Genomic DNA, 27,748 nt, shown 5'->3' with positions numbered 1-27,748 from the left:
CTTAGGCTAAGAAATTCCTGTCACAAAGTAAACGAAGCTACATCCAAGGAGATATAGCTTGATATATTTGGTAGCCTCACTTTTCATCAACTGGGTGGGTTCTAAATTCCAAGTAGAAACCAGAACAGGTGCTTCTGCCCCTGGCTGAGGGTCCCCACTCCACACCTGGTATTTTCACATGTGCTTGGGGCAGTACTGGTTAGGCTGTGAGCTTCACACCCAGGTCTTGTGTGGCCCTAAGCATCTGAATACTTCTTCATTTAACTTTGATATGACCTCTGCAAAATTTATCTCATTTTGCCACTGAACATGCTGAAAACCACAAAGCACTGTCCACCACGCATGGCTACCTGGGTCTCATCGGTGGCAGCATAGTCTGCGATGGCCACGAACTCCTCTGGCTGTACTCCCTCCTGCAGGAGACCGGCCTCACTGTACTCAGCAGGCTCTTCTTCCTGCTCAAAAACAAGGAAAGGGTGAGGAGAGGACGTGGGAGCTTTTTTTTTTTTTTTTGGCTATGTTATTAGGATGGTTTCAAATTTCAAATACAGATTCATGTGTCCAGGTATTTATTATACAAACCATTTGGATCATCTTTACTACTATAATCAAAGGCTGTCACCTTCACTCTAAATTTCTTTAAAAAAAATGAGTTGGACCCTAAAAGAGAACATCAAAGCAAGAAGTCAGAAACAGGCACTGCCAGTGTCTATCTGGTGAGGAGCCCTTGTTCTTCATCGGCCATGCTTCCTGAACGTGATCATCAACCCCACGAAGAGAAACCAGTGTGAGGACAGAGCCGGGGGCCCAGCGTCCCAGGCAGGCACAGTCAGGGGCCTGTGGAAAGAGCTGATGGCAGGGCACAAACTTCTATGAGGCAGCAGAGCCCAGCTTGGACCCACATGGTTCCTTGGAGCCTCCCCCAACCCCTCCTTTATTTATTTTTTTTTTGAGACAGAGTCTAGTTCTGTTGCCCAGGCTGGCATGATCTCAGCTCAGTGCAACCTCTACTGCCTCCCAGGTTCAGGCGATTCTGATGCCTCAGCCTCCCAAGTAGCTGGGACTACAGGTGTGCATCACTACACCCAGCTAATTTTTTGTATTTTTAGTAGAGATGGGGTTTTGCCATGTTGCCGAGGTTGGCCTCGAAATCCTGGGCTCAGACAATCCACCTGCCTCATTTTCCCAAAGTGCTAGGACTACAGGCATGAGTCACCATGCCTGGTCGTCCACTTTATACAAGAATAAGTTTGCCTGGAAGACATCACTGCAGAGGCAGAACCTCAAATCACACACTCCAGTTCAATGAATCAACCCTGTCTCAACACAAACACTTTAAACACATTTTACTAAACATAAAAGTAATTCGTGTTTACTTTAGAAAATGTGTGAAAACACCAAGTACACAGAAGAAAATTTCACTGTAATTTCACTCACTGATCACAGATAATAACAGACAGCACACTGGTATTTATACTTTCAGACTTTTAAAAAAGTGGACATGTAACACAAGTACAAAGCGTTCACTGGGTTCATACAATAAGCCTGTGACCTATGGTTTTCACTCTATAAACTCTGAACATTTTTCGTATTAAATAGACTTCTAACACTATTTAGTATCTGTCGAGTATTCCAGCCTATGAATTATCATGGCTTACCTATCCAGTTTCCTAGTCTCGTACATTTGGACTTCTCAGTTTTTACTATTCTACATTATGTTAAGATGAACTTCCTTCAACATAAATCATTCTGCATGTACCTTAATCTTCTTAGGGTAAGTCTCTGAACATGAACTTGATGGACCGAGACTATGCGTACTTTACGGCTTTTGGTTTTACCACCCAGTGCCCTCCAGTAAGGTGTTCCTTGGGCTGCTTGCTGTGAGGAAACAGCCAATCTTCCCACACTCTCAACAGATACCAATCACTTTAGTCTCTGTCAATTTGATGGGTAAAAATCACTTTCTTACTTCCATTTGCCTCTCTTTGTGTGGTTAGACGTTTTTAAAATACTTGCCAGCATCTTTTTTTACCTTGTTAACTGCTTGTTTGTACCCTTTGTGCTTTTCCCTATGCCAGGAGCATGACTCACAAGGCAGCACTGCCCTCTGCTTACTCTCCACCCCATCACTGATCCACCCAGCCCAGGAAACCCTTACTAACCCCCTGGTGTGCGGCCTTCCACACCCCCACCATGCCCATGTCATACACAAACCCCTGTGTACACACATACATACACACACACACACACACACACACACACACACACCCAGGCCCTTTCTTTGCTTGGCTTTTTTTTTTTTTTTGAGATGGAGTCTCGCTCTGTCGCCCATGCTGGAGTGCAGTGGCACAATCTCGGCTCACTGCAACTTCCACCTCCCCAGTTCAAGCAATTCACGTGCCTCAGCCTCCCGAGAGGTGGGACTACAGGTGTGTGTCACTATGCCTGGCTAATTTTTGCATTTTTGGTAGAAATGGATGGGGTTTTGTAATGTTGGCCAGGCTGGTCTCGAACTCCTGACTTCAAGTGATCTGCCCACCTCAGCTTCCCAAAGTGCTGGCATTACAGGCGTGGGCCACCAAGCCTGAACTGCACTTTGCTTTTCTTACACAATACCTTCTGGAAAAACTCTCCAACTGTCAGAACCCTGATTTATCACTTTCAATGGCTATACGATATTCCATAGCAGGAACTTCGCTTGATTCTTCAGCCATCCCCCATTGATAGACTTTGTCTTGGGATCCAGTTTTCTACCACCATAACTGATGCTGCAACAAAAGAAGTCTGTGCACAGATAAGCTTATCTGATGACATTTTATTTCTGCGGGATAGATTGCCAAGGTTGAAGAATACTTTTTTTTTTTTTTTTTTTTTTGAGATGAGGTCACCCTCTGTCACCCAGGCTAGAGTGCAGTGACACGATCCTGGCTCATGGCAATCTCCACCTCCCAAGCTAAAGCAATCCTTCTACCTCAGCCTCTCAAGTAGCTGGGACTACTCTTCATATAATATAGATCCTATTTGACATCTCAAGAAATTTTTTTACAAACATATTGTTTTCCCAGTTATCTTGTTTAGGATCAGCAACTTCAAGAGTCAGGTCAACAGAAATTTTCCAAACTGAAGCACAAAAAGAAAAACAAACAAACAAACAAACAAAAACCAAATAAGAATAGAGCATAAGACATGTCAAACAGCAGCAAAAATTCTAACTTATGTTTACATGGCGACCCCAAAAAAGAAGAGAGAGGATGAGGCAGAAAAAAATAAATGAAGAGATAATGGTGGAGATATTTCCAAAATTAACAAAAAAAAGATCATCAAGGCCAAAGTGGGTAGGTCACCTGAGGCCAGAAGTTTGAGACCAGCCTGGTGAACATGGTGCAACCCCGCCTCTACTAAAAATGCAAAAAATTAGCCAGGCGTGGTTACTCGTGTCTGTCATCCCAGCCACTTGGAAGGCTGAGGCAGGAGAATCGCTTGAACCCAGGAGGTGGAAGTTACAGTGAACTGAGATCACACCACTGCACTCCAGCCTGGGTGACAGAGCGAGACTTCGTGTCAAAACAAAACAAAACAAAACAAACAAACAAAAATTCATTAACTCACAGATTCAAGAAGCTCAACTAATCCTAAGTGGGAAAAACAAGAAGAAAACTGGTAAAAAAAAAAAAAAAAAAAAACCCAAAATGAGAAAAATCCTAAATGCAGCCAATGTGAAAAAGGAATACGTTACATTTAGCGGAACAACAGTAAAATATTGCTGACTTCTCATCAGAAACAGAGGCCAGAAGACAGTAAAATGGCATCTTTAAAGTGTTAAATAAAAACTGCAAACCTAAAATCCCGAATCAAGCTATTCTTCAAAAATCTAGGCAAAACACATTTCATAGTTTGACACAGCAGACTCACACTAGTAAATATAAACATATAGCTGTCAGGTTGAAGGGAAATGATCCTACATGAAAACACAGAATGCAGGAAAAAAGGAAAGATCTCAAAAAAGGCAAATAATATGTGGGGAAACATAAAAGACTATTTAACTTTATTAAAAAAAGACTCAACAATGACAATTTATTGTGGGGTTTACAACATATGTAAAATTAAAATGATACATCAACAGTACAAAAATATGGGTGCTGGTAAATGAAACTAACTTATAAGATCTTTACCTTATGAAGCGGTTAAAAAAAAAAGACTGAAATTGAGAGGATGCATATTGCAATTTCTTTGGAAAACACTAAAATAATATGAAAAGATACAGCTAACAAGCTAGTAAAGGAGGTAATGTGGAATTATAGAAAATATTTATTAATCCACAAGAGGGCAGGAATGCAGACATGCACAAAAAAGAAATGTGACAAACATAAAACAAACAGCAAGATGTTACACTTAATCATATTAGTCATTACATTAAATGTTAATAGACTAAATACTCCAATTAAGAGGCAGAAATTGTGTTTAACAGAGCGACAAAAAAAAGACCTAAGAGCTAGACCTGACTAGCTCTTTACAAGAAAAATGCTTTAAACATAAGGACTGCAGGGAAAAAAAAAAAATACACACACACACACACTCTTTATTATTATAAAAATAATTTTATATTTATTATATACAAAATAAAGTATATTATTATAGAAAATACTTTATTTTCTATAATTTCCCTAAGAATGGGAATATTTCCCTATGCCAGGAGCATGACTCACAAGGCAGCAATGCCCTCTGCTTGCTCTCCACCCCATCACTGATCCACCCAGCCCAGGAAACCCTTACTAACCCCCTGGTGTGCGGCCTTCCACACCCCCACCATGCCCATGTCATACACAAACCCCTGTGTACACACATACATACACACACACACACACACACACATGCGCACACACACACCCCCAGGCTCTTTCTTTGCTTGGCTTTTTTTTTTTTTTTTTTTTGAGATGGAGTCTCGCTCTGTCACCCAGGCTGGAGTGCTATAATAATATAGCCGGTATAGCTATATTAACACTAAAAAAAGGTACATGCAAGAAAAGAAGTATTTATTAACAGGTAAAAAGACAGATATTTTATAAAAAATAAGGTCGATTAATCTGGAAAATAAAACCTATACTAAATATATACACCCAATAACAAGGACTCAAAATATACAAAGCAAAAAGTGATAGAACCAAAAGGAAAAATAGATATATCTACAATCATAGTGGAGAATTTTTAGTAACTGACAGAAAATGGCAAAAAAAAAATCAGAAAAGACAGAGTTTTGAACAATACTAATAACACATTTGATCTTAATGGCATGTATAGAATGCTATACTCAACAACTGCAGAATACATAGTCTTTGCAAGTACTCATGGAACATTCACCAAAATATTCCATATGATTAGAATATAAAGCAGGTATGAATAAATTTCAAAAGACTGAAATTATAGAGGATGTTATGTTCTCTAACCAAGGTAATTAAAGCAAAATTAAATAAGAAAAAGTAAAATTTCCAAAATGTTTAGAAACTGGTCAACATACTTTCAAATAGTCCAGAAAATTTCTAATTTCCACTGAATATATTAGAAAATTTTTTTTTTTGTTTTTTTGTTTTTTTTTTTGAGACGGAGTCTCGCTCTGTCACCCAGGCTGGAGTTCAGTGGCCGGATCTCAGCTCACTGCAAGCTCCGCCTCCCGGGTTCACGCCATTCTCCTGCCTCAGCCTCCCGAGTAGCTGGGACTACAGGCGCCTGCGACCTCGCCCGGCTAAGTTTTTGTATTTTTAGTAGAGACGAGGTTTCACTGTGTTAGCCAGGATGGTCTCGATCTCCTGACCTCGTGATCCGCCCGTCTCGGCCTCCCAAAGTGCTGGGATTACAGGCTTGAGCCACCGCGCCCGGCCAGAAAATATTTTGAATAATGAAAATGCACTGCATTTAAATATGTGACGTATAACTGCAGCAGTGATTAGAGGAAAGTCATAGCTTTAAAGACTATTAAAGAAAGGTTTAAAATCAATTATCTAAGCTTCTCTCTCAGATGCTACAAAAATTAACCCAAATACAACAGAAGGAAATAAAGACAAAAGCAGAAATCAATGAAATAGAAAAACAGAGAAATCAACTCAGATAAAATTGGTTCTTTATAAAAATAAAATTGATAAAACCCTAAAAAAAAGACTGATCAAGTGGGAAAAAAGGAGGTAAAATACAAATTACCATTATCAGACATCTATTCTATAATGGAGGGTAGTATTAACAGGATGAACACAAGTATTACTGAAGTACCACCATGACCCTTAAGTAGTCAGCAGAATTAAAGTAACAAGATACCATTTTCTAACCCATGAGACTGACCAAAACTTAAAAGTCTGATGCTGTCAAGTGTTAGCAAGCACTATTGTGGGCTACTGACCTGTGAACTAGTAAAGTCATTGCGGGAAACAACTGATCATTACCCAGTAAAACTGAAACTTGTGGTCCTTTGCACCCTGCAATGCCATTATTGGAGCACAGAGGCATGGAGAAGGATGGTCACTACAGCATTGTTTGAAATAGAAAAAACTAGAAACAACTTAAGGGTCCAACAAAAGGGGAATAAGTAAAATGGGGTATATGCCTACTGTATAGCAGTGAGACTGCAACAGGCCCATACACATAATTACAGCTAGGATACTTTATACCTTCAGAGAAGGAATACACTACAGGAGCACCCTACAGTGGCAGGATTGAACCAGCATTACACACATATCAACAAGGACAAATTCCCCAAAGGTAAAGTTAAATGAATAGGCAAGCTACAGGTGACACTGAGAGTATGACACCACTTATGGAAACTCTAAAAAGCACACACAAACAATATCATATGTCATTCAAGGATATCTATATAAGCCACAGAGGTATAAAAAATGGCGCAGTGACACAAAACAGATTCAGGATTCACAGTAGTGTTTGCCTCTAGAAAGAGAAGAGGAAAAATAGGACTGAGATTGGGAAACAACCTTTATCTAGAGGGTTGCTTTTTCTTTTTTAAGATATGAAGTCTCACTTTATTGGCCAGGCTGGAATGCAGTGGCTATTCACAGACACAATCAGAATACACAACACCCTCAAACTCCTGGCCCCAAGTGATCCCCCCGCTTCAGCCTCCTGAGTAGCTGAACTACAGACACATCTGACAGTATTTTTATTTTATAAATATATGTATATAACCGAATGTACACTGTTTAATGCACTTGATGTTTACAATATCATTCTGGAAGTGTCCTAATATTTGTTAAATTTATCAAAAGAAAAATAAGATGTCCACAGAATTAAAACATTTTATGAATAATTAAAGAAATCAATGAAAGATGCCGACTATAAATAAAATTCCTATATATAAAAACCCAAATGAAAACAGATCATTGGAATGAAAGAGAAAAAAAAGAAAATATTAAAATTGACATAACAGATACGGAAATGTTTAAAAATAGTATCTATTATTCAGTTGGTGAGTTTTACACAATCAACATTCCTTAAAATTTGAGGGTTTTTTTTACTGCTAACTTGAACAAAACTACATGAGTACCCTAGGCAGAAACAGTATGAATACATAAATCTTTTCTAATGTGTCCAACCTGCCTTCAATATATTGCTGGTATTATGCCTGAATTTGTATTGAACAGCTCAGAAAATACGCTTGCTTTGCCATTTCACATATCAAAAATGGAACCCTAAATGCTGGTGATGTTTAGGGCCTAAGTACTTCCTTAGAAGTGTTATGGTGCCCAATGCAGGATGTCACCTTAGAGACACTGTGTTTCCTCTGCCTCACAATCTTCACATTTAAGCATTCTACTGCTGGTGGCCACCTTCCAAGGCACAAGTCAAGCTCCACCATATCTGTGAGCTGACACTTAGCTCTCTGTAATGTTCACATTCATTAAACACAGATTTTTAGGAACTGGAACCGAAATTACCTGCGATTCACTTCTGGGACAGTCACCTGATGTTGCCATAGTTCTCTTAGGCTCTGCCTCATAACTGCTGCTTTATTTCATTTTCTTCTCCATTTCTACTTTTTAAAAGAGAAAGAGACACAAAGTACTTGTTATATTGCTTAATAATTAAGTTCCCTTAACTTCTAAGGGGCATGATAAATGTCGTCTACCAAATAGAAGTAAAATGTGTATGTGTAAAGAATAGTATAGAAATGAAAATTTACAATTCTTTACAGAGACAAAAGCATTTAAAAATCATAAACTTCAAATAGTGTGTTTTCCTCACTAGTCTGAAAGGTGTTAATCTTATTCATTTGCTGAAGCCTGTTAGTTTCTGTTAGATCAGGTGTCGACTTAAGGCAATAAATCAGTATTCATTCATTTCTTAGAACTGTGATAGCTTTAATTCCAATTAAAAGTCCCTACCCGGGACTTTACAGTGTTTCCACTAACAGGAACCAAAGTCTGCATCTTCCAGTCTTTTCCTTCTTCTCAATTCTTATTTTTCCAGTGACAATGTAATCCACACTCTGCTCTGGGATCAATGTGTTTTTTCAATTGCATAGCAATTCTTTGTTTAAAATGCATGCTTCACTTCTAAATCCAGACTTGAAGCTTATTTTTGTGATATTCGTAGTTACAAATGCTTACTGATTTACATAATTACATTTTCATTGGAAAACCTGGGTCCAAATTGGGAAGGGGTCGGAGAGGAGACGGGGTGCGTGCAGGATCCAGCTCTCCTAAGACGCCCTCGGAAGGAACAGGATCATGGAGGGTGGGAACAAGTGGCCAATGAAGGGGGGTGAGAAGGGGGCAGGAAGCGAGGGGGCCGCGCGTAGACGCAGGGGCACGAGAGGGTCAGGCTGGGCGAGCGCCGCGAGCTACCGGGCAGGGGCCGTCAGGCAGGTGGGCGTGGTCACGAAGGGCGTGGCAGAGATGGTGGGGTGGGCGTGGCCGCAGAGGGCGAGGCCATGGAAGGCGCTGGATGGTGGGAGTGGCCGGGAAGGGGCGCGGCGCTCAGGGAAGGCTGTGACGGGGACCCAGCGCCCGTTACGACGCCAGGGCAGGTGGCAGAGATCGCGAAGGCGCTCGGAGGCCCCAGAAGGGGGCGGAGGCCTGTGTCCGCCAGCGACGCACACGCAGTGCGAGGACGCCTCACCTGGCCTGTCCTTCCTTACGTGCAGTCCAGTCACCTGAGCGGCCCATCAGGACACCTACCTCAGCCGCGTTTCTCCGCTGAGTTCCGCGTCCACACCGCCAGCGCGGAAGGGCGGACGGTCTCTTCCAGGAGCCTGAGCCAACGCCCTCAACCCGCGCAAGCGCAGTGCACGCAGGCCGTCAGCCGAGGAGTCCCGCCCAGTGTGCGGCGCCCCGCGCAGGCGCAGTGCTCAGACGGCCCCCCCTTTCCAGGGGAGCCGAGCCACCGCCCTCCACTCGCGCAGGCGCGCCGCTCACAGACCGTCTGCAGCTTGGGCTGCGCAGCGCACTTCACGTCCGAGCTTCCCGCGCTCTTGAGAGCTGAGGCCCAGCGCCCCCTTGTGTGGAGCGTGTCCCCAACCGCCCCGCCCCGACGCGGGGGGCTCGGTGTGGGGTCTGACCCTCGGTGCAGGGCGCGGGGCGGGAGGCCGAGCTGGGGCGGGGGGCGGGGTTGGGCCCCTCACGGCCTGGGAAGCGACAACCCGTACGAGCCACAAAATGGCTGGGGCTTCGGGGACCCCTACCTCCTCGTGTCTTCTCTCAGATAATTCAGTTAACTTTCCCATTCGCGCTGCTCAGTGCGCGCCCTCTGCTTTCTTCTGGACAAGTGGAAGCAGAATGATGGCCGGGCGCGGTGGCTCAAGCCTGTAATCCCAGCACTTTGGGAGGCCGAGACGGGCGGATCACGAGGTCAGGAGATCGAGACCATCGTGGCTAACACGGTGAAACCCCGTCTCTACTAAAAAATACAAAAAACTAGCCGGGCGAGGTGGCGGGCGCCTGTAGTCCCAGCTACTCGGGAGGCTGAGGCAGGAGAATGGCGGGAACCCGGGAGGCGGAGCTTGCAGTGAGCTGAGATCCGGCCACTGCACCCCAGCCTGGGCGACAGAGCGAGACTCAGTCTCAAAAAAAAAAAAAAAAAGAATGATGACGTTTCTGTTTTGAGGAGAGGAAGTTTGGGGTTAAGAAGAAATAAGAAGAAATGGGTGGCACTAATGCCTGTAAAACAGAAATAAAATTCGAGGACCGCCCGCCCCACCCCGACCCGGCCCCGGCAGCCGCGGCGGACTGGACTCCCTCCTTTACCAGGGAACCCTGAAGTTCAACCTGAGAGACTGTTCTGGCCTTGAGGGGGAAGAGTTGCACGTGCCTTGTTACACGCCTTGTTATACTTCTCCGGCATTAACATCAAGGGAGACCTTAAGTCTGATTTAAAAAAAAAAAAAATGTGGAAGGAAAATAAATCTTGGAGTCCCAAAATCATTAAGCTAAAGGGAAAAGTCAAGCTGGCAACTGCTTAGGGCAAACCTGCCTCCCATTCTGTTTAGTCATCTCTCAGCTCACTGAGGTAAATGCCTATCTGATTACCGCCTCTGGAGAGGCTAACCAGAAACTCAAGGGAATGCAACTGTTTGACCTGGAAGCTCCCTCTTGCCTTTGCTTCGAGTAGTCCCGCCATTCCGGACCAACCAATGTTCATCTTACGTATATTAATTGATGTCTCATATCTCCCTAAAATGTGTAAAACCAAGCTGTGCTCTGACCACCTTGGGCCCTTGTCATCAGGACCTCTGGAGGCCGTGTCATGGGCGTGCCTCCTTAAATTCAGCAAAATAAACTTCCCAAGTTGACTGAGATCTGACTCAGATATTTAAGGTTCACATTTTAGTAACCACAAAGCGATTCCTAGTAGAGGTGCCACTGACGTTGACAAATCTGTCAGTCGTTAGTACCAGCCTGAGCTATCTTTATGGCTCAAACCAACAGGACAATTTGCTGAGGCCTGGAAGAATCCCCTCCAGAGAATCCCTGATCTACCCAGATGTGGTCAAGATCTAGTTTATTTTGCTGTACAACTCCTTTTGTGTGTGTGGGGTGAGGGGACGGGGGTGGTTTACTCTCTTCCAACGTAAGGAAGGCAAGTTTTTTCTTGCTTCAGTGACAGTGGAAGGCAGGTAACTCTTTTATGGAGTTTGAGCTCGCTTCCCACAGGAAAGATGAGGGGTTTTCTTCCCCTGCTCCTAGGATGGTAGAGAGCAATCTTCAGCCTGAGACCCATCTCTAGGTAAGTAACTGAATTGGGGTTTGTCTTGGCTAAGATTAACAACCAGCTGGTCTTAATTTCTCCTTACCATGAGTGTGCTCAGTAATCTTATAAATTGTCCAATCCTTCGTTTCGCTTAACTGTTTTGTTGTTGTTGTTGTTGTTTCTTTTTTTTTTTTTGAGACGGAGTCTCGCTCTGTAGCCCAGGCTGGAGTGCAGTGGCCGGATCTCAGCTCACTGCAAGCTCCGCCTCCCGGGTTCACGCCATTCTCCGGCCTCAGCCTCCCGAGTAGCTGGGACTACAGGCGCCCGCCACCTCGCCCGGCTATTTTTTGTATTTCTTAGTAGAGACGGGGTTTCACCGTGTTAGCCAGGATGGTCTCAATCTCCTGACCTCGTGATCCGCCCATCTCGGCCTCCCAAAGTGCTGGGATTACAGGCTTGAGCCACCGCGCCCGGCCTGTTTCTTTTTTTTGTTCTTTTGTCTTTTTCCCATTGAGTTTGACCAACTCTATCTGACTTGATCAAATCCAAAGGGAAGTTCCAAATTATGAGAAGCAAGGCCTCTGAACTGGGTAAGTTTCCCCCCCTCCCCACCACACACACACACACAAAAGGTGGTGTGGTGGGGGAAGGAAAATAGCCAGCAAACGGAAAAAAAAAAAGATTTTTTATTTTGACTACTTAAGGGACTTTTTTAATATAACAAGGCCACATTTTTGCTAGCCAGACCAACCAAAAAGAGCAATGACTGTCATCCCATGCTGCAGTTCCTTACCTAAGGATTCTGCCTTCTTTTTTTCCACCACGACAGCCTGGGTTTGGTTCCTAAATCAAGCCCTTTCTGGTTTGATACTTGGTACTTCTGAAATAACAGCAATTTGTCCTAGATGAAATATGATAATGAGATTTATTTATTTATTTAGACAGAGCCTTGCTCTGTGGCCCAGGCTGGAGTGCAGTGGCACGGTCTCAGCTCACTGCAACCTCCACCTCCCAGGTTCAAGTGATTCCCATGCCTTAGCCTCCTGAGTAGCTGGGATTACAGGTATGCACCACCACACCCAGCTCATTTTTGTATTTTTTTGGTAGAGATGGGGTTTGGTCACCATGTTGGCTGGTCTCAAACTGGCCTCAAGTGATCCGCCTATCTTGGCTTCCCAAAGTGTTGGGATTACAGGTGTGAGCCACCATGCCCAGCCAGTAATGATGTAGCAGGACGAGCCGCAGACAAAACCTCTCAGACACCAAGTTGTAGAAGGAAGGGCTTTATTCAGCTGGGAGCATCGGCAAGCTACTGCCTTAAAATCTGAGCTCCCCGAGTGCACAGTTGCTGTCCCTTTTAAGGGCTCACAACACTAAAGATTTCACATGAAAGGGTCATGATTGATTTGAGCAAGCAACGGGTACGTGACAGGGGCTGCATGCACCGGTGGTCAGAGTGAAACAGAACAGGCAGGGAGTTTCGCAGTGTTCTTCTATACAATGTCAGGAACATCGGTTTCTAAGTCATGAGTTGATTTTTAACTACTGGGTTTAGGCCAGGCAGACCCAGGCCTGGTTCCAGGCCTGGCACCAGGCTGCCTGTCTTTGGTTTTACTTCCTTGTTTTTTTCTTAAAACAGGTACTGAGTATAAAACAATATAATACAATATGAGAGGGTCTCTCTCCTCAATGAGTTTTAAAAAGTTTTTTTTAAGGAGCTCAATGGTTAAGTCAGTTTAATTAAAAGCTAACATCCAACATGCGTGTGTATGTGTGCCTGTGTGTGTGTTTGTATTTAAAAGGCCTTCAGGTTTTGGTTTTTGTGTTTTCGTTTTTGTTTTTCTCTCCTAGAACCTTGTCTTTTTGAGCAAAAGGTTTTTTCTTAGTTGACTGGCTTCTGTTTTCTTTTTTTTTTTTTTTTTTTTTTTTTTTTTTTTTTTTGAGACGGAGTCTTTGCTCTGTAGCCCGGGCTGGAGTGCAGTGGCCGGATCTCAGCTCACTGCAAGCTCCGCTTCCCGGGTTTGTGCCATTCTCCTGCCTCAGCCTCCCGAGTAGCTGGGACTACAAGCGCCCGCCACCTCGCCCGGCTAGTTTTTTGTATTTTTAGTAGAGACGGGGTTTCACCGTGTTAGCCAGGATGGTCTCGATCTCCTGACCTCGTGATCCGCCCGTCTCGGCCTCCCAAAGTGCTGGGATTACAGGCTTGAGCCACCGCGCCCGGCTTCTGTTTTCTTCATTTACTTCTGCCGTCTCTTCTTTCTCTTGCACCCTCTGCTTTATGAGAAACCTAATATAGTTTATAATACCCAGGGTTCCTTACAGAAAATGGAGAACGTGCCAGATTCCCCTTGGAGGAGAAACCTGTTTCCTTATGGAACCCCAAGAGAGTAAACAGACAAGTTCATCTCAGCTCTTAAACTGCTTGCTTTTATATGTTTTTTTACTAAAATAGTTACTGCAACAGAGGCTACTCTTGATTTCTTAAGGAATAGTGTAGTTCAGACACATAGAAATGTCTTTGTTAAAAAAACTTTTTAAGTGCACTGTAAAAGCATGACCTGGTCTAACCTCACAATAATTTTCGCTTTTTGGAGACCCAGGATTCAGTGTAGGGTCTGCCCAGAGCTCAGAGATCCAGTTAAAATATAGATAGTCTCTATCTAAATAAAATTGGTCTCCTTATACAATCCTGTGATAGATTTTTCATAATTTTATGTTTCATTTGGCATCCATCTTTAATCTCTCTTTAGCACCACCAGACTTTTTCTCTGTGTACCTTGAAATGTAAATTTTGCTATCCAATTTTTCATCTAAGAGTTTCCTTCAATATGCAGATTTAGGGCTATTTAGCTGACAACTTCCGGGGCAGTGACACAGGTTATCGAGAGTTTGCAAGTCTAAGATAGAAAAAAAAAAAAAAGGAGGTCTTAGGAATCTATAAGATGTACTTCTATCGGTATACCTAATACCTCTATGTATTTATGTGTTGTGTACACATGTTTCTCTATTAAAAAATATAAAAGAGCTCTAATTAATTGGCTTAAAGAAAAATAAAAGTGCTCAAATAAAATACTTTATTAGAAAAAGGGGAAGACTAGTCAAATGTTAAGTTTACTTAAAATCTTTAATAAATAAGTTAACTTTAAAATTAGTGGCAAAGTAATATTAGAAATGTCTTAAGAATTGCCAGCATACATTTTTGTTTGTATTTATTTATCAAGCAATTTCCTACTTATCCCTGCCAATTACTATAAGGTGTCAACATTTGGCATAGGGGTTACAAAACTATAAACCCAGCCCCGAAAGGAAGAACATAAATGGGCTGATGGAGCTGAAAAACACAGCATGAGAACTTCATGAAGCATACACAAATATCAATAACGAAATCAATCAGGTAAAAGAAAGGATATCAGAGACTGAAGATCAACTTAATGAAATAAAGTGTGAAGACAAGATTAGAGAAAAAAAGAATGAAAAGAATGAACCCTTCTCAAAACAAACCATTAATGAGGCCAACAAACATGAAAAAAAGCTCTTCATCACTGGTCATTAGAGAAATGCAAATCAAAACCACAATGAGCTACCATCTCACACCAGTTAGAATGGTGATCATTAGAAAGTCAGGAAACACAGTGGATCAAGCCTGTAATCCCAGCACTTTGGGAGGCCGAGACGGGCGGATCATGAGGTCAGGAAATCGAGACCATCCTGGCTAACCCGGTGAAACCCCGTCTCTACTAAAAAATACAAAAAAACTAGCCGGGCGAGGTGGCAGGCGCCTGTAGTCCCAGCTACTTGGGAGGCTGAGGGAGGAGAATGGCGTGAACCCAGGAGGCGGACCTTGCAGTGAGCTGAGATCCAGCCACTGCACTCCAGCCTGGGCGACAGAGCGAGACTCCATCTCAAAAAAAAAAAAAAAAAAAAAAAAGAAAGTCAGGAAACAATAGATGCTGGAGAGGATGGGGAGACATAGGAACTCTTACACTGTTAGTGGGAGTGTAAATTAGTTCAACCATTGTGGAAGACAGTGTGACTGTTCCTCAAGGATCTAGAACCAGAAATACCATTTGACCCAGCAATCCCATTACTGGGTATATACCCAAAGGATTATAAATCATTCTACTATAAAGACACATGCACACGTATGTTTGTTACAGCACTGTTCACAATAGCAAATACTTGCAACCAACCCAAATGCCCGTCAGTGATGGACTGGATAAAGAAAATGTGGCACATATACACCATGGAATACTATGCAGCCATAAAAAGGATGAGTTCATATCTTTTGCAGGGATATGGATGAAGCTGGAAACCAACATGCTCAGCAACTAACACAAGAACAGAAAGCCAAACACTGCATGTTCTCATTCATAAGTGGGAGTTGAACAGTGAGAACATGTGGACACAGAGAGGGGAACATCACACACCAGGACCTGTCAGGGGGTGGGGGGCTAGGGGAGGGATAGCACTAGGAGAAATGCCTAATGTAGATGATGGGTCGATGGGTGCAGCAAACCACCATGGCAAGTGTATATGTAATAAACCTGCACATTCTGCACATGTACCCCAGAACTTAAAGTATAATGATAAAAAAAGAAAAATCTCCTGATGTATAATTCTAAGCCTAAGAAAAGTATCCATTACAAAGGAAGTCAAAATAAATTCATTTTCAGATAAACGGAATCTGACTGAAGGAAACATGCACTAAGATGCTAAAAGAAGAACTTCATGCTAAAATAAGATAATCATAACTGCAGGAAGGACAGAAGAGTACTAGAAAATGTAAATAAATGGATAAATATATTTTTAAAATTTGTCCTTGAATCAACAATTATTATGACTTGTGAGGTTTATAATGTGTAGAGGTGGAATATATGCCAACAGCCGCACACAGAGCAAGGGGGATAAATAAACTATCGTAATGTGCTGGATCTTTGTTAGGACAAAGCAAAAGTATTCTAATAACTTCAGGCAGGTCAAGAGTGCATATTGAGCTCTCAAAAACTACAATGACGTATGACAACAAGCAAAATAGAAGATAAAAGAAAAAAATAAATTTAAAAAATGGAAAAGAAAACATTAAGAGAGTACTACAGAAATAAAAGACAAGACAAATGATAAATAAACAGCAATGCAGCAAACCACCATGGCACATGTGTAGCTGTGTAACAAACCTTCACGTTCTACACATCTATCCCAGAACTTAAAGTATAATAAAAAAAATAATAAAAATAAACAGCAAGATGGCAGACTTAAATCCAACTATATTTCTAACAACATTAAATGTAAAGATAGAAAACATGCCAATTTTTTTTTTTTTTTTTTTTTTTTTTTTTGAGACAGAGTCTAGCCCTGTCGCTCAGGCTAAAGTACAGTGGCATAATCTCAGCTCACTGCAACCTCTGCTTCCTGGGTTCAAACGATTCTCATGCCTCAGCTTCCCGAGTAGCTGGAATTAAAGGCGTGCAGCACCCTTCCCAGCTAATTTTTTTTTTTTCTGTATGTTTAGTAGAGATTAGGTTTCACCATGTTGGTCTGCCTGATCTTCAACTCCTGACCTCAAGTGATTCACCCACCTCAGCCTCCCAAAGTGCTGGGATTACAGGTGTGAGCCACCATGCTCGGCCAATGCCAATATTCTTAAGTATCTCTTTTAGAGATTTGACTAAATGATAGTTATAAGAAACATACTTTACCTATAAAGAAACATTTAGTTGAAAGTAAAAGAATGGGGGAAGCAATACCACACCAACACAAACCATACTGATATTGTAAAAAGCAGACTTTACCAACAGTATTACCAAAAATAAAAGAATTATTTCATAATGATAAACTGTCAATTCAGTAGAAAGAAATAGCAGCCCCAAATTTGTGTGTCTATAACATAGCTTCAAAATATAAAATCCAGAAATTCAAAAATTAATATAACTTAAAGGAGAAATAGAACCATCCATAATTGTAGTTGGGGGATTTAACACACCTATCACATAACTCAGAACAAGAAGGCAGACAGTAGAGATTCAAACAGCTCATTTAACCAACATGACACACGTCATGTTGGCTTACATCATGAGACTTACATATGTACACAAATATATAAAATCAGTATATCCACTTCATCCACCCCTAGCAGAGTGCATGTTATTTTCAGGTACACGTGGAACATGTGTGGCTATTCTGGGGACATTCCCCATGGCAAGGACTGAGGGCTGCCTGTAGGAACTCACTGAGACTGTCAGCCAACAGCCAGCAAGAACTAAGGACCTCAGTCCTACAACCTCAAAAAACAATTCTTCCAACAACCAGGTATAGCTGCTGGTTTTCTATCTGATGATAGCTGGTTTTCATACAATAGTCTGCTCAGGCTGCCTTAACAAAATGCCACAGACTAGGAGGCTTAAACAACAGAAATTTATTTTCTCACAGTTCTGGAGGCTGGAAGTGCATGATCAAGGTGCCAGCAAATTAGATTTCTGGTGAGGGCTCTCTTTCTGGCTCGTAGACAGCCACCTTCTTGCTGTGTCCTCAAATGGCCTTTCCACTGTGTGCATGCAATGAGACCACTCCAGTATCTGTTCCTCTTCTTATAAGGGCACCAGATTAGGTGCTATCAGATTAGCGACCTGCCCTGGATGCTGATCCTCCACGTTGACTTCTGATTAACCCCAGTTCCTGAAATGCCTGTAAGATTTGTATTTTAACTACTGATCCTTGTGTAAAAGCATGCACTTACCGTAAATCCTGCCCTTAGGGCAAAATAACCTTGACATTATCTTACTTACCATACAGTTATCCTACACATCACCTCTGAAGTCTGCATACTCTTCCCCTATGGTCTATAAGCCCTGGGTCTGGGAGGGTAACAGTGAGGAGATCCACCCACTTCCCTCACTGCTGCCCAAGACACAGACATAGCTTCTGTTCATAAGTCCCTGTTAAATGTTCCTAAGAAACTGGATTTGTCAGCCTCTTTCTTCAGCCTCTCAGCCTCCTCGGTCTTTGGGGGTAGGTTTGCATAGACCTGCTCACCTTGGAATACCTTGCTAAGGGCTCTATCTTCAAATACAGTCATATTGGGGATTGGGGTCAACATATGAATTTGGAGGTAGGGGACATAATTCAGTCCCTGATATGGTTTGGCTGTGTCCCCACCCAAATCTCATCTTGAATTTTAGTTCCCATAATCCACATGTGTGGTGGGAGGGACCCTGTGAGAGGTCACTGAATCATGGGGGTGGCTACCCCCATGCGGTTCTCATAACAGTGAGTCAGTTCTCATGAGATCTGATGGTTTTTATAAGGGGCTTTTCCTCCTTTGCTCAGCACTTCTCCTTCCTGCTACCCTGTAAAGAAGGTGCCTTTCTTCCCCTTCATCTTTCGCCATTATTGTAAATTTCCTGAGGTCTCCAAAGCCATGAGGAACTGTGAGTCAATTCTCTTCTTTATAAATTACCCAGCCTCAGGTGTTTCTTTATAGCAGCATGAGAATGGACTAATATGTAAATAATGTGTGGCTAGAGAGTAAGCTGTGGTGCTTTTTTTTTTTTTTCCAATGGCTGTACATTCTTTGACATCTTCCCATTGAGAAACAGCATCCACCTTCGTTCCTCTTGGTCTTGGGCTTGTAATGTCTGCTGTAGTCACTAGGTTGCGAGGCCTGCAGTGGCTCCCAAGACAGCTCAGGAAAGGCCATGCAGCTCTCTCAGTCCTCTAGGAATGCAGGCTCTTGGGACACTCCTCAGAACCCAGCCTCGCAGAGACACCATGCACAGTGCTGCAGATATCAGTCCCAGCTGAGCCCAGCCTTCATGTTCTCTCCTACCTGGTGCTACGTGACCTCGGGATGGTTCTACCCCAGCCGCAGAGCCACAGCTGTTCTGTCTCCCCAGCTGAGGTCCTAGACACGGAGCCACACCAGCACCCTGTGCCAATCAATCATGCCGTAGGAGAAAAATAAAACAGCTGATGCTTTTACGCTATTAGATAGTGGTTGCTTATGCCGCAATGGTAACTGGAACAGAATCGGGTACTTTGAAGTGGGATGCTACCATGACAAAAGCCAAAAAACATGGGGGGTTGGCTGTGGGACTCAGCCCCAGAGAAGAGGCTGGCAGGCATGAGAAGGCAGCTGGCAAGGGACTGAGGAAAAGCAAGGAAATGTTCTGGAAGTGAAGGAAAGAAGGCTTTTGTCATTGAATGACTGGCTTCTTTCACCTGCACATCATGAGGAATGATTAGGGAGAGAGGCACTGTAGGGAAAGAGGCATTGGAGAAGGAACGATGGGGTTTTCAAACAGAACCTATAAAAACATGAAGGAGCCAGGATTTGCTGGGCTCAACAATGAAACTATTTTTCATCCACAGTTTCTTCCAGCAGAAGATTCTCAAAGGGCTCAGAGCAAAGTTGGGACCCGCAGCCCTGTAGGGAATATGCGGGTTCAGAGCAGACACAAAGTCAAGGGTTGGATTATAAAACCCTCTGTTAAGATGCAGAAAGAGTTCAATTGGTGTCTCACCAGCCTTTTCAGATGCAAAGGACCTCCCAGGGACCGTATGCATGTGCCTCCCAGGTCCCTATTAAGGAGACCTTCTGGGAATCTTAAGAGCATTGTTCCACAACAGCCACACAAGGAGCCCCAATAGTAAAGAGTCTATTTAAAAGAGATCTGGGGTGCAGGTTTTGTCTAATGGAGTGAACTTCAATAAAATTCATAGAAAACCCACAAAGTTATTAAGGGAAGTGTACTAGAAAAATAAGAGCAGCCCGCGTTTGTGGTTGAGCAGTCTTAGCCTGTAGAAATTCAGGGGCCCACTGGCCTCCTTTCATTTTGTGCTATCTGGTTCTTTTAATCCAAGCTGGCTTTTATTTTCTTCTCAGGTGCCTAGAGAATCAGTCCCTGGAGCAACACTGGGCCCTAATTGCAGACCTGTTGACCTGGGTCAGGTTGGATTTCAGAATCTCTACAGACTGCCTGCTTTTTGCCTCAGTTTCGCCCTTCTGAATGGCAGGGGCCAAGGTATCTGTCCTATCTCCATCCCTATTAGACATAGGGTGAAGAGGTGGGGTCAGGTGCTTGGCTCTTGAGGTCACAAGTCTGTGGATTGAGAAGGGAACACATTGAAGAGGTTGTGTCTGAGGAGCCGTGCCCATAGAGCCTCACCCTGCATGGACTTGGTTAGGTGGTGAGACCTGGAGTTCTGGCTGCCATAATGGCATGAGGCCATGGGTGTCTGGGTGAGTCTATTTGGAATGTGTGGGGGGTGCAGCCAGAGGGCAGAATGTATTTTCCAAAGTTGGCCATAGCGATTTCAGCAATCCTCCCCACATGCTCTTCTCTTGCCATTTCTCCATCAAGAAGTGGAGTCTGGCTGGGCATGGTGGCTCATGCCTGTAATCCCAACATTTTGGAAGACTAAGGCAAGTGGATCACTTGAGGCCAGGAGTTTGAGCAGCCTGGTCAACATGGTGAAACCCCATCTCTACTAAAATTACAAAAATTAGCCGGGTGTGGTGGTGCATGCCTGTTGTAATCCAAGCTACTCAGGAGCTGAGGTACAAGAATCACTTGAACCCTAGAGAAGGAGGCTGGAGTGAGCTGAGATTGCACCACTGCACTCCAGTCTGGGCAATAGAGCGAGACTCTGTTTCAAAAACAAAAACAAAAAAAGCAGAGTAAAAGCACCTCCTTGATTCAGAGCAGGGTGTTTCCTCCTGCTCCGATCCACGACAGCAGCATTTCACGTGGTTGGGACTTGGACTGTGGAGGCAGGCCCAGGTTCAAATCCTGGCTTTGACACTGAGTGATGCAACCTGGGTGAACTAGTTCTCTGAGCCTCAGTTTCCCCCATGATGATGAAGAAACACGCGTTTCCTATGCAGGCTGAGGCTCTGAAGCCTGCTAAGCTCCTTTCCCCACTAAGGGGAGGTCCTCATTTATGCCATTGCCCAGGTTTCCTTTACATGTGACTTGTCACATGGTGCTCTGGAGCCCTGTCCTTGGAGACTCACACCCCTGTGACCAGGATGGGGCCAGGGCTGTGCTTAATCAGGTGACTGTCCAAGGAGCCCCCTTCCACCTCCAGAGTTCAGAACTCAGTGTCTTACCTTCCTCCCAGGAACCAGAGCACACTGAACACCCAGGACCTGGCAGGGCACCTGAAGGCCAACATGTTGGGGGGCATTGGAGCACACGAGTCCCACTCCAGGGGCAGGAGTAGTTGTCACTTGAGTTGCCACATCTGTCCCTAAGAGAGTCCCTGTGAAGCCTGGCTCCTCGGTGTGCTGAGCAACTGACCTGACCCCACACTCTTCTACCCAAAGAGGCCTCTGGAGCCTTCCTACGGCCAAGGGACCTGGCCAGCTGCACAGGCTGAGGACAGAACGAGCTCAGCCAGGGCTCTGTGAACAGGTGTCCTTCTGTGGTCATCACCACGGCAGCAGCAAGGTCAGGGTGGGGTGTCAGCATGGGGTGTGCACTCTCTCATCCCGGGCATCTGAGTTTTTTGTTTTAAAAGTTGTGATCACCAAGACGCTGTCCTTGTCTACCTCTGCATCTCATGGTCCCAGCTGTGGGGGGACGCACAGCCAAGTGGGCCTCGCCTGGGGAAGGGAGGTGCACCCATGCGACTCAGGCAAACACGGCCCCTGGGCCTCGTTCCAGGGAACCCCAAAGGCAGAGTTCAGAAGATTGCAATTAATTTTATAAATTAATACACAATAACAGATAATTAATTTTAAATGTTGAACTTAAGGTTAATACATATGTTACAGGAATTACATCAGGAATTGATTTTATTATGGAGTCTGAATAAGTTTTAATTCCAAAAACAGTGTATTCCTCCTATGATTTAAATTTTATTTACGTTAGCACTCAATAGAACTACTAGTTGCTAAATATACCTGTGGATATATTCCAGTTACACTAAAAATTGAAATATAGTGCCAGGTTATTCACAGTGTTTTCAACTTAAAGTTTGTTTTTCAAAAAAAAAAGAGGTTATTGTTCTGCAGTAGCAAAACTGCTAGGGATTGAGCTTCTAGATTTTTAAAAATTTTATTTATTTATATATATATTTGTAGATGGAGTTTCGTTCTTGTTGCCCAGGCTGGAGTGCAATGGTGCGGTCTCAGCTCACTGCAACCTCTGCCACCTGGGTTCAGGCGATTCTCCTGCCTCAGCCTCCCCGGCAGCTGGGATTACAGGAGCCCGGCTAATTTTTTTGTATTTTTAGTAGAGACGGGTTTTTACCATGTTGGCCAGGCTTCCTGAACTCCTGACCTCCGGTGATCTGTCCACCTCGGCCTCCCAAAATGCTGGGATTACAGGCGTGAATCACTGTGCCCAACCGAGCTTCCAGATTTCAGGTTCTCAGCTTTCTTCTTCTCTTGTTTGATACATTCTTTATTTAAATCGCTAAAATAAAATAACTCGTTTCCACCTCCTGGGTTGTTGCCGTGGAGGTGGTTCAATTCCACAAAGGCATTTTTACAGTCAAGGCGTATGCATCCTCACTTGTTAAATAGAGTTTGTTTGTTTGTTTGTTTTTTGAGACAGAGTTCTCTCTCTGTGGCCCAGGCTGGAGTGCAGTGGCAGGATCTCTGCTCACTGCAACGTCCGTCTCCCGAGTTCAAGGGATCCTCCTGCCTCAGCCTCCCGAGTAGCTGGGACTACAGGCGCCCGCCACCTCGCCCGGCTAATTTTTGTATTTTTAGTAGAGACAGGGTTTCACCATGTTGCCCAGGCTGTCTCAAACTCCTGACCTCAAGTGATCCGCCCGCCTCAGCCTTCCAAAGTGCTGGGATTACAGACGTGAGTTAAGTAGTTCGAACAATCAATTGATTAGGCTTTTGTGGCTGCTCACTTGTGCATGTGGCCAAGTACTGTGCTGTCCTGGCCCACAGCGTCCTACAGGAAGGGATGGGCCGTAAGACGTGGGATCTTCTGAAGTCGTCAAATGAAAAACACTCCTGTTGAGTGAGAAAACAAATAGGCTAGTCTTGTGATTTTTAAAAAATTTAAACTGACATGATTTTATTGCAAATTTCCAAGAATCCTTAAAAGTTATAAAAAGTATAACCAAAATAAATATCTGTGGCAGAGTTCTACAAAAGACAAAACTCAGTTTTCCTTTTGAGATCTTGCCCCAGTATCAGTTCAAACACTTCCTCTCATATTTCACCAGGACTCAATTCCTGAGCAAGAAACAGCAAGAAACAGCAAGTGCCATGAAAAGCGGCTTTGTGTGGGGTGGGCTCTTCACACTCCAATCTCCAGTTCCTTCTCAAAGCTTCGAAAAAAAGTTGAAAAATGAAAACAAAAGCCCTGCTGTGTTGAGCTGGGCTCTGGCGTTGCCATGGACCCAGGGCAAACAGCGATGCTCCTGCTCTGCCCCCAGCTCAGCTCACACTGGGCCTGCACTTCTGGAAGGGAACACGGACTTCGGAATGACTGGTTAGAACCCAAATGAATTCATGGAATGTGACATGGTTCAAAAATAATAAAACGTGATACCCATGAAATGCTGATATTCTGTCTCAATTTGCCAGATTGGGGCCTCCTGGATTTAGAGTATTCTAAAGTAGCCGGCAGGTTCACTCTGCCCTTTTAGACCTAATATATCTGGCTCAGAAAGAAGTCTCTGTCCCTCTGCTATTTGCTGTTCTTTGCTTTGCCTGGTCTGACTCCCACCCCAGGAGTTCTCCTGACAGCTCCAGGTTCTGCAGACAAGAGCAGTAACTTTTATAATAATAATAATGACTCCCAAGTGAGTGCATTGGGCTCTTCACATGTGTCTCTATGTGTGCACATGCATGTGCGTGTCATTTCTGGGCACTTCACGTGTGTCTGTATGTGTGCACATGTATGTGCATGTCAATTTCCTTTACTCCTCCTACAGCCCTCTCAGGGGTGCAGCTTTTTCCCTCTTTTACTCAGGCTGAGAAAGGTTGTTGTTCGACAAGGTATGTTCAGAGGTCGGATCTGAACCCAGCTCCAAGGCTCCAGCACCCAAGCCCTGACCCCACGGCTGCCTGCTGGCTGGGAGTGGCATTCTTTAGAACAGGAAAGGCAGTGAGTTCTCATTGCATCAATACTTGCATTTGCTACAACAGAAGCTTTTTGTCTCTTCTTCACATTCCTTTAGAACACAAGCCTCCTTTTCTGCCTGTGGCCATCAGTCACTGGAATCAGCCTCGTGAGTGGCTTGGTGGCGGATGGCACCGTCCTTTGTGGGAGAAAACAATGTTGCTGCCCAGGCCTTTCTGGAATGACCTCTTCCCACCCCCTGACCAGCCCCAGCAAGGCCCGGGGCTGGCTGCCTAGTTTATTGGAGCCAAGAGTTTGCTGAATGGATGAAGGGAGAAGGGACATCCAAGCGACTGAAGAAGATCTTAACAGAAGATTTATACATTCAAATAGAGGTCCCTGTTGACCCACAAGCTCCTTCATGCTCTGTCCTGGGCAGGCAGCACTGTTGCTTGGGAAGGAGAGCCCCTTCCTGTCATGGCAGGTCGTCATCTGGGAACCTGGAGCCACATCAACTCATTTCCCTCCATCTGCAGACTAGACAGAGGGTGAACCACATGGGTGCCTTTGGCATTCAAGGTGCAGTAGACTAGACACCATGGGCCTTGAGCCTCCATCACCCCCTCCAACCCCTCCCAATTATCTCCAAAGTTTCACAGGCTGCAATGCCAGGCAGCTCTCCACAATGCCATGACCACTAGTCAAGTGATGGCTCTTGGCCACAGAGTCATGGCAGCGTTGCTCACAATGGCACCTTTCTTCCCAAGCCAAAGAGTGCATGTTCTCACTCTCCGGGGAAACACCGTGGTGATTGCTCTCCAGCAACCAGCTGCCTCTTGGCACCCTTGTTGTCTCCTTAAGCTTTTTTATTATTGGGAGGAACAGGTGGTACATATTTTTTTGCAGGTGGACTAGTGACATTTGTGATATCTTATTATATTACTTTGGGGATTTTTTATCTTCAGAAAGTACTCATTTTTTGTTTCCAGTTCAACATATAAGGAGCTAAGAAATCTTTGCTCCATTCTAACAGCAAGTAAAAAGCTGAACAAACTGAAAAATTAATCCAGTAGAGAAGTTAGATCCAGTAGAGAAGTGAGGTTACAGGACAAACTATTGTTCCCAACATTGGAGAGACAGACAAGTGGGTAGAGAGAATCACAACTTATCTCCAGCAGAAACCTCCAGTGCCAGGGTAGGAAAACCTGAAAAATTGCTGGAGCCTTAGTGCTGCAAGTCTGAGGGACAAAAACTCCAAGGGGACCCCCGTCCTGAGGGCCCCTACACTTTTGTGAATTTTACCTCCAGGAGCTTGACCAGGTCCTCACGGTGATTATTGGAGAAAAATTCCCTTGTGCTTCAGCAGGGGGAAGAAAAAAGGAACCATCTTGAGATAGGGTATTTTGTCCTTAACAATGCCTGTCCTCAGGAGTCTGTTTTATCCCAGCCAAACTGGCTGGGTTACATCAGAGCCTGACCTACCAACTCCAGGTGGCTCCAGACTTCCATGCAGGTGAAAGGAAATACACAATTCCAGCCCCCTGCAGTCATCCTGTCCCACCTACAGGATAGAGGAGCATTTGTGAAGGTCACAATTCAGGAGGGCAGGGTCACCACAGACCTAGACCTACTCGTAGGATTGTAGAATGCTTTCCCTCCCCCACACCTACCACCACATCACTAAAGGTCTTTTGACAGCAGTTCCTTCTAGCCAGACTTCATTTCCAGCCTTCAAAAAACATTACAAGGTACACTAAAAGACAAAAACTACTTTGAAGAGCCTAAAAAAGCATCACAAGCAGAGTCAGATATGGCAGGAATGCTGAAATTATCAAACCAGGAATTTTGAAAAGCTACGAGTAGTATGTTAAGAGATGTAACAGAAAAAGCAGATGGCATGCAAGAGTGGATGGGCAACAAAAGCAGAAAGATGGAAATTCTAAGAAATAATCAAACATAAATGCTAGAGTTTGAAAACCATTGTAACAGAAATGAAGAATCCCTTTGATGGAGTCGTTGGTAGACTCATGGCTGAGGAAAATATCTCTGAGAGCTTGAGAACATGACAATAAAAACTTCCAAAACTAAAAAACAAAGAGAATAAAAGCTGGGGAGGAAAAGCAGAACATAATAGCCTATAACAATGGGATAGCTACAAAAGGTGTAACATACACATAATGAGAACAAAAGGAGAAGAAAGAGAGAAAGGAACAGAAGCAATATGCGAAGCAATAATGACTGAGAATTTCCCCCAAGATTAATGTGAGATACCAAATGACAGATCCAGGAAGCTCAGAGAACACAAATAGAATAAATGCCTGTTCCCCGCTAGAACTAAACATATCATATTCAAGCTTCGGAAAATCATAAAGGAAAAAATCTCAAAAGAAACCAGAGAAAATAAACACCTTACCATAGAGAAGCATGATAAAAATTACATCTAACTTCTCCTCAAAAACTATGCAAGCAAGAAGAAGATGGAATGAAATATAGTCATATATCACTTAATGTTGGGGATACATACTGAGAAATGTTTCATTAGGCAATTTTGTCCTTATGCGAACATCATACAGTTACACAAACCTAGCTGGTATAGCCTAGTATACACCTAGGCTGTATGATACCGCCTATTGCTTCTAGGCTACAAACTTGTCCAATATGTTACTACTGTATATTGTAGGCAATGAAACACAATAGTAAGTATTTTTACATCTAACCATAGAAACGGTACAGTAAACATATGATATAAAGGATGTTAAATGGTACACCCATATGGGGCATTTATGATGAATGGAGTTTGCAGAACTGGAAGTTGTTCTGGGTGAGTTAGTGCTTGACTGGTGAGTGAATGTGAATGCCCAGGGCATTACTGTACTCTACTGCAGACTTATAAGCATTAATATACTCTACTGTAGTAGTACTACTAGTGTAGTAGTACTACTAGAGTAGTAGTACTTACAAGCATTACTGTATTCTACTGCAGACTTATAAGTATCACTGTAGTCTACTATAGGCTTATAAGCACTGTACACTTAGGCTACGCTAAATTTATTTATTTATTTATTTATTATTTATTTATTTATTTTAGAGATAGGGTCTCACTGGATTGCCTAGGCTGTTCTTGAACTCTTGGCCTCAAGCAATCCTCCTGCCTTGGCCTCCCAAAGTGCTAGGATTAGAAGCTTGAGCCTCTGCATCCAGTCATACATTAAATTTATTTTAAAATATTCTTCCCAGGCATGGTGGCTCACGTCTATAATCCCAGCACTTTGGGAGGCTGAGGTGGGCGGATCACTTGAGGTCAGGAGTTCGAGACCAGCCTGGTCAACATGGTGAAACCCTGTCTCTACTAAAAATACAAAAATTAGCTGGGTGTGGTGGCATGCACCTGTAATCCCAGCTGCTTGGGAGGCTGAGGCAGGAGAATCACTTGAACCCAGGAGGTGGAGGTTGTAGTGAGCCAAGATTGCACCACTGCACTCCAGCCTGGGCAACTGAGCAAGACTCCATCTCAAAAAACAAACAAACAGAAAAACCAA

The 27,748-nt window shown here is 43.7% G+C and overlaps 1 protein-coding gene and 1 long non-coding RNA gene across 7 annotated transcripts in view; one reads left to right on the top strand and one right to left on the bottom strand.

Moving 5' to 3' along the window:
• Positions 1–9,832, bottom strand: part of PRMT2 (protein arginine methyltransferase 2) — a 32,468-nt gene extending 22,636 nt beyond the window's left edge. The window contains exons 1-3 of one of the 6 annotated variants that reach the window (XM_021935407.2): positions 9,680–9,832; positions 7,935–8,029; positions 351–455 (exon numbers count right to left, since the gene is read on the bottom strand). In XM_021935407.2, the coding sequence (XP_021791099.1) occupies positions 351–455; positions 7,935–7,973 (144 nt within the window). In that variant the 5' untranslated portion in view covers positions 7,974–8,029; positions 9,680–9,832. Of the gene's footprint in view, positions 1–350; positions 456–7,934; positions 8,033–9,176; positions 9,493–9,679 lie in introns of those variants that run through there. The other 5 variants (XM_021935406.2, XM_017956336.3, XM_021935408.2 and 2 more) reach the window with 5 other exon arrangements.
• Positions 9,833–10,066: 234 nt separating this feature from the next.
• LOC108584849 lies at positions 10,067–27,479 on the top strand. Its single transcript, XR_001900390.3, has 3 exons — positions 10,067–11,220; positions 20,063–20,201; positions 23,368–27,479. It is a non-coding gene; the product is annotated as an uncharacterized LOC108584849 (long non-coding RNA).
• The last annotated feature ends 269 nt before the right edge of the window (positions 27,480–27,748 follow it).

This window comes from Papio anubis, chromosome 4 (assembly GCF_008728515.1).
Source record: "Papio anubis isolate 15944 chromosome 4, Panubis1.0, whole genome shotgun sequence".
In the NCBI taxonomy this organism is placed as follows: Eukaryota; Metazoa; Chordata; class Mammalia; order Primates; family Cercopithecidae; genus Papio; species Papio anubis.
The sequence above is the reverse complement of the archived record's forward strand: the minus strand, read 5'-3'. Positions and strand labels throughout refer to the sequence as shown.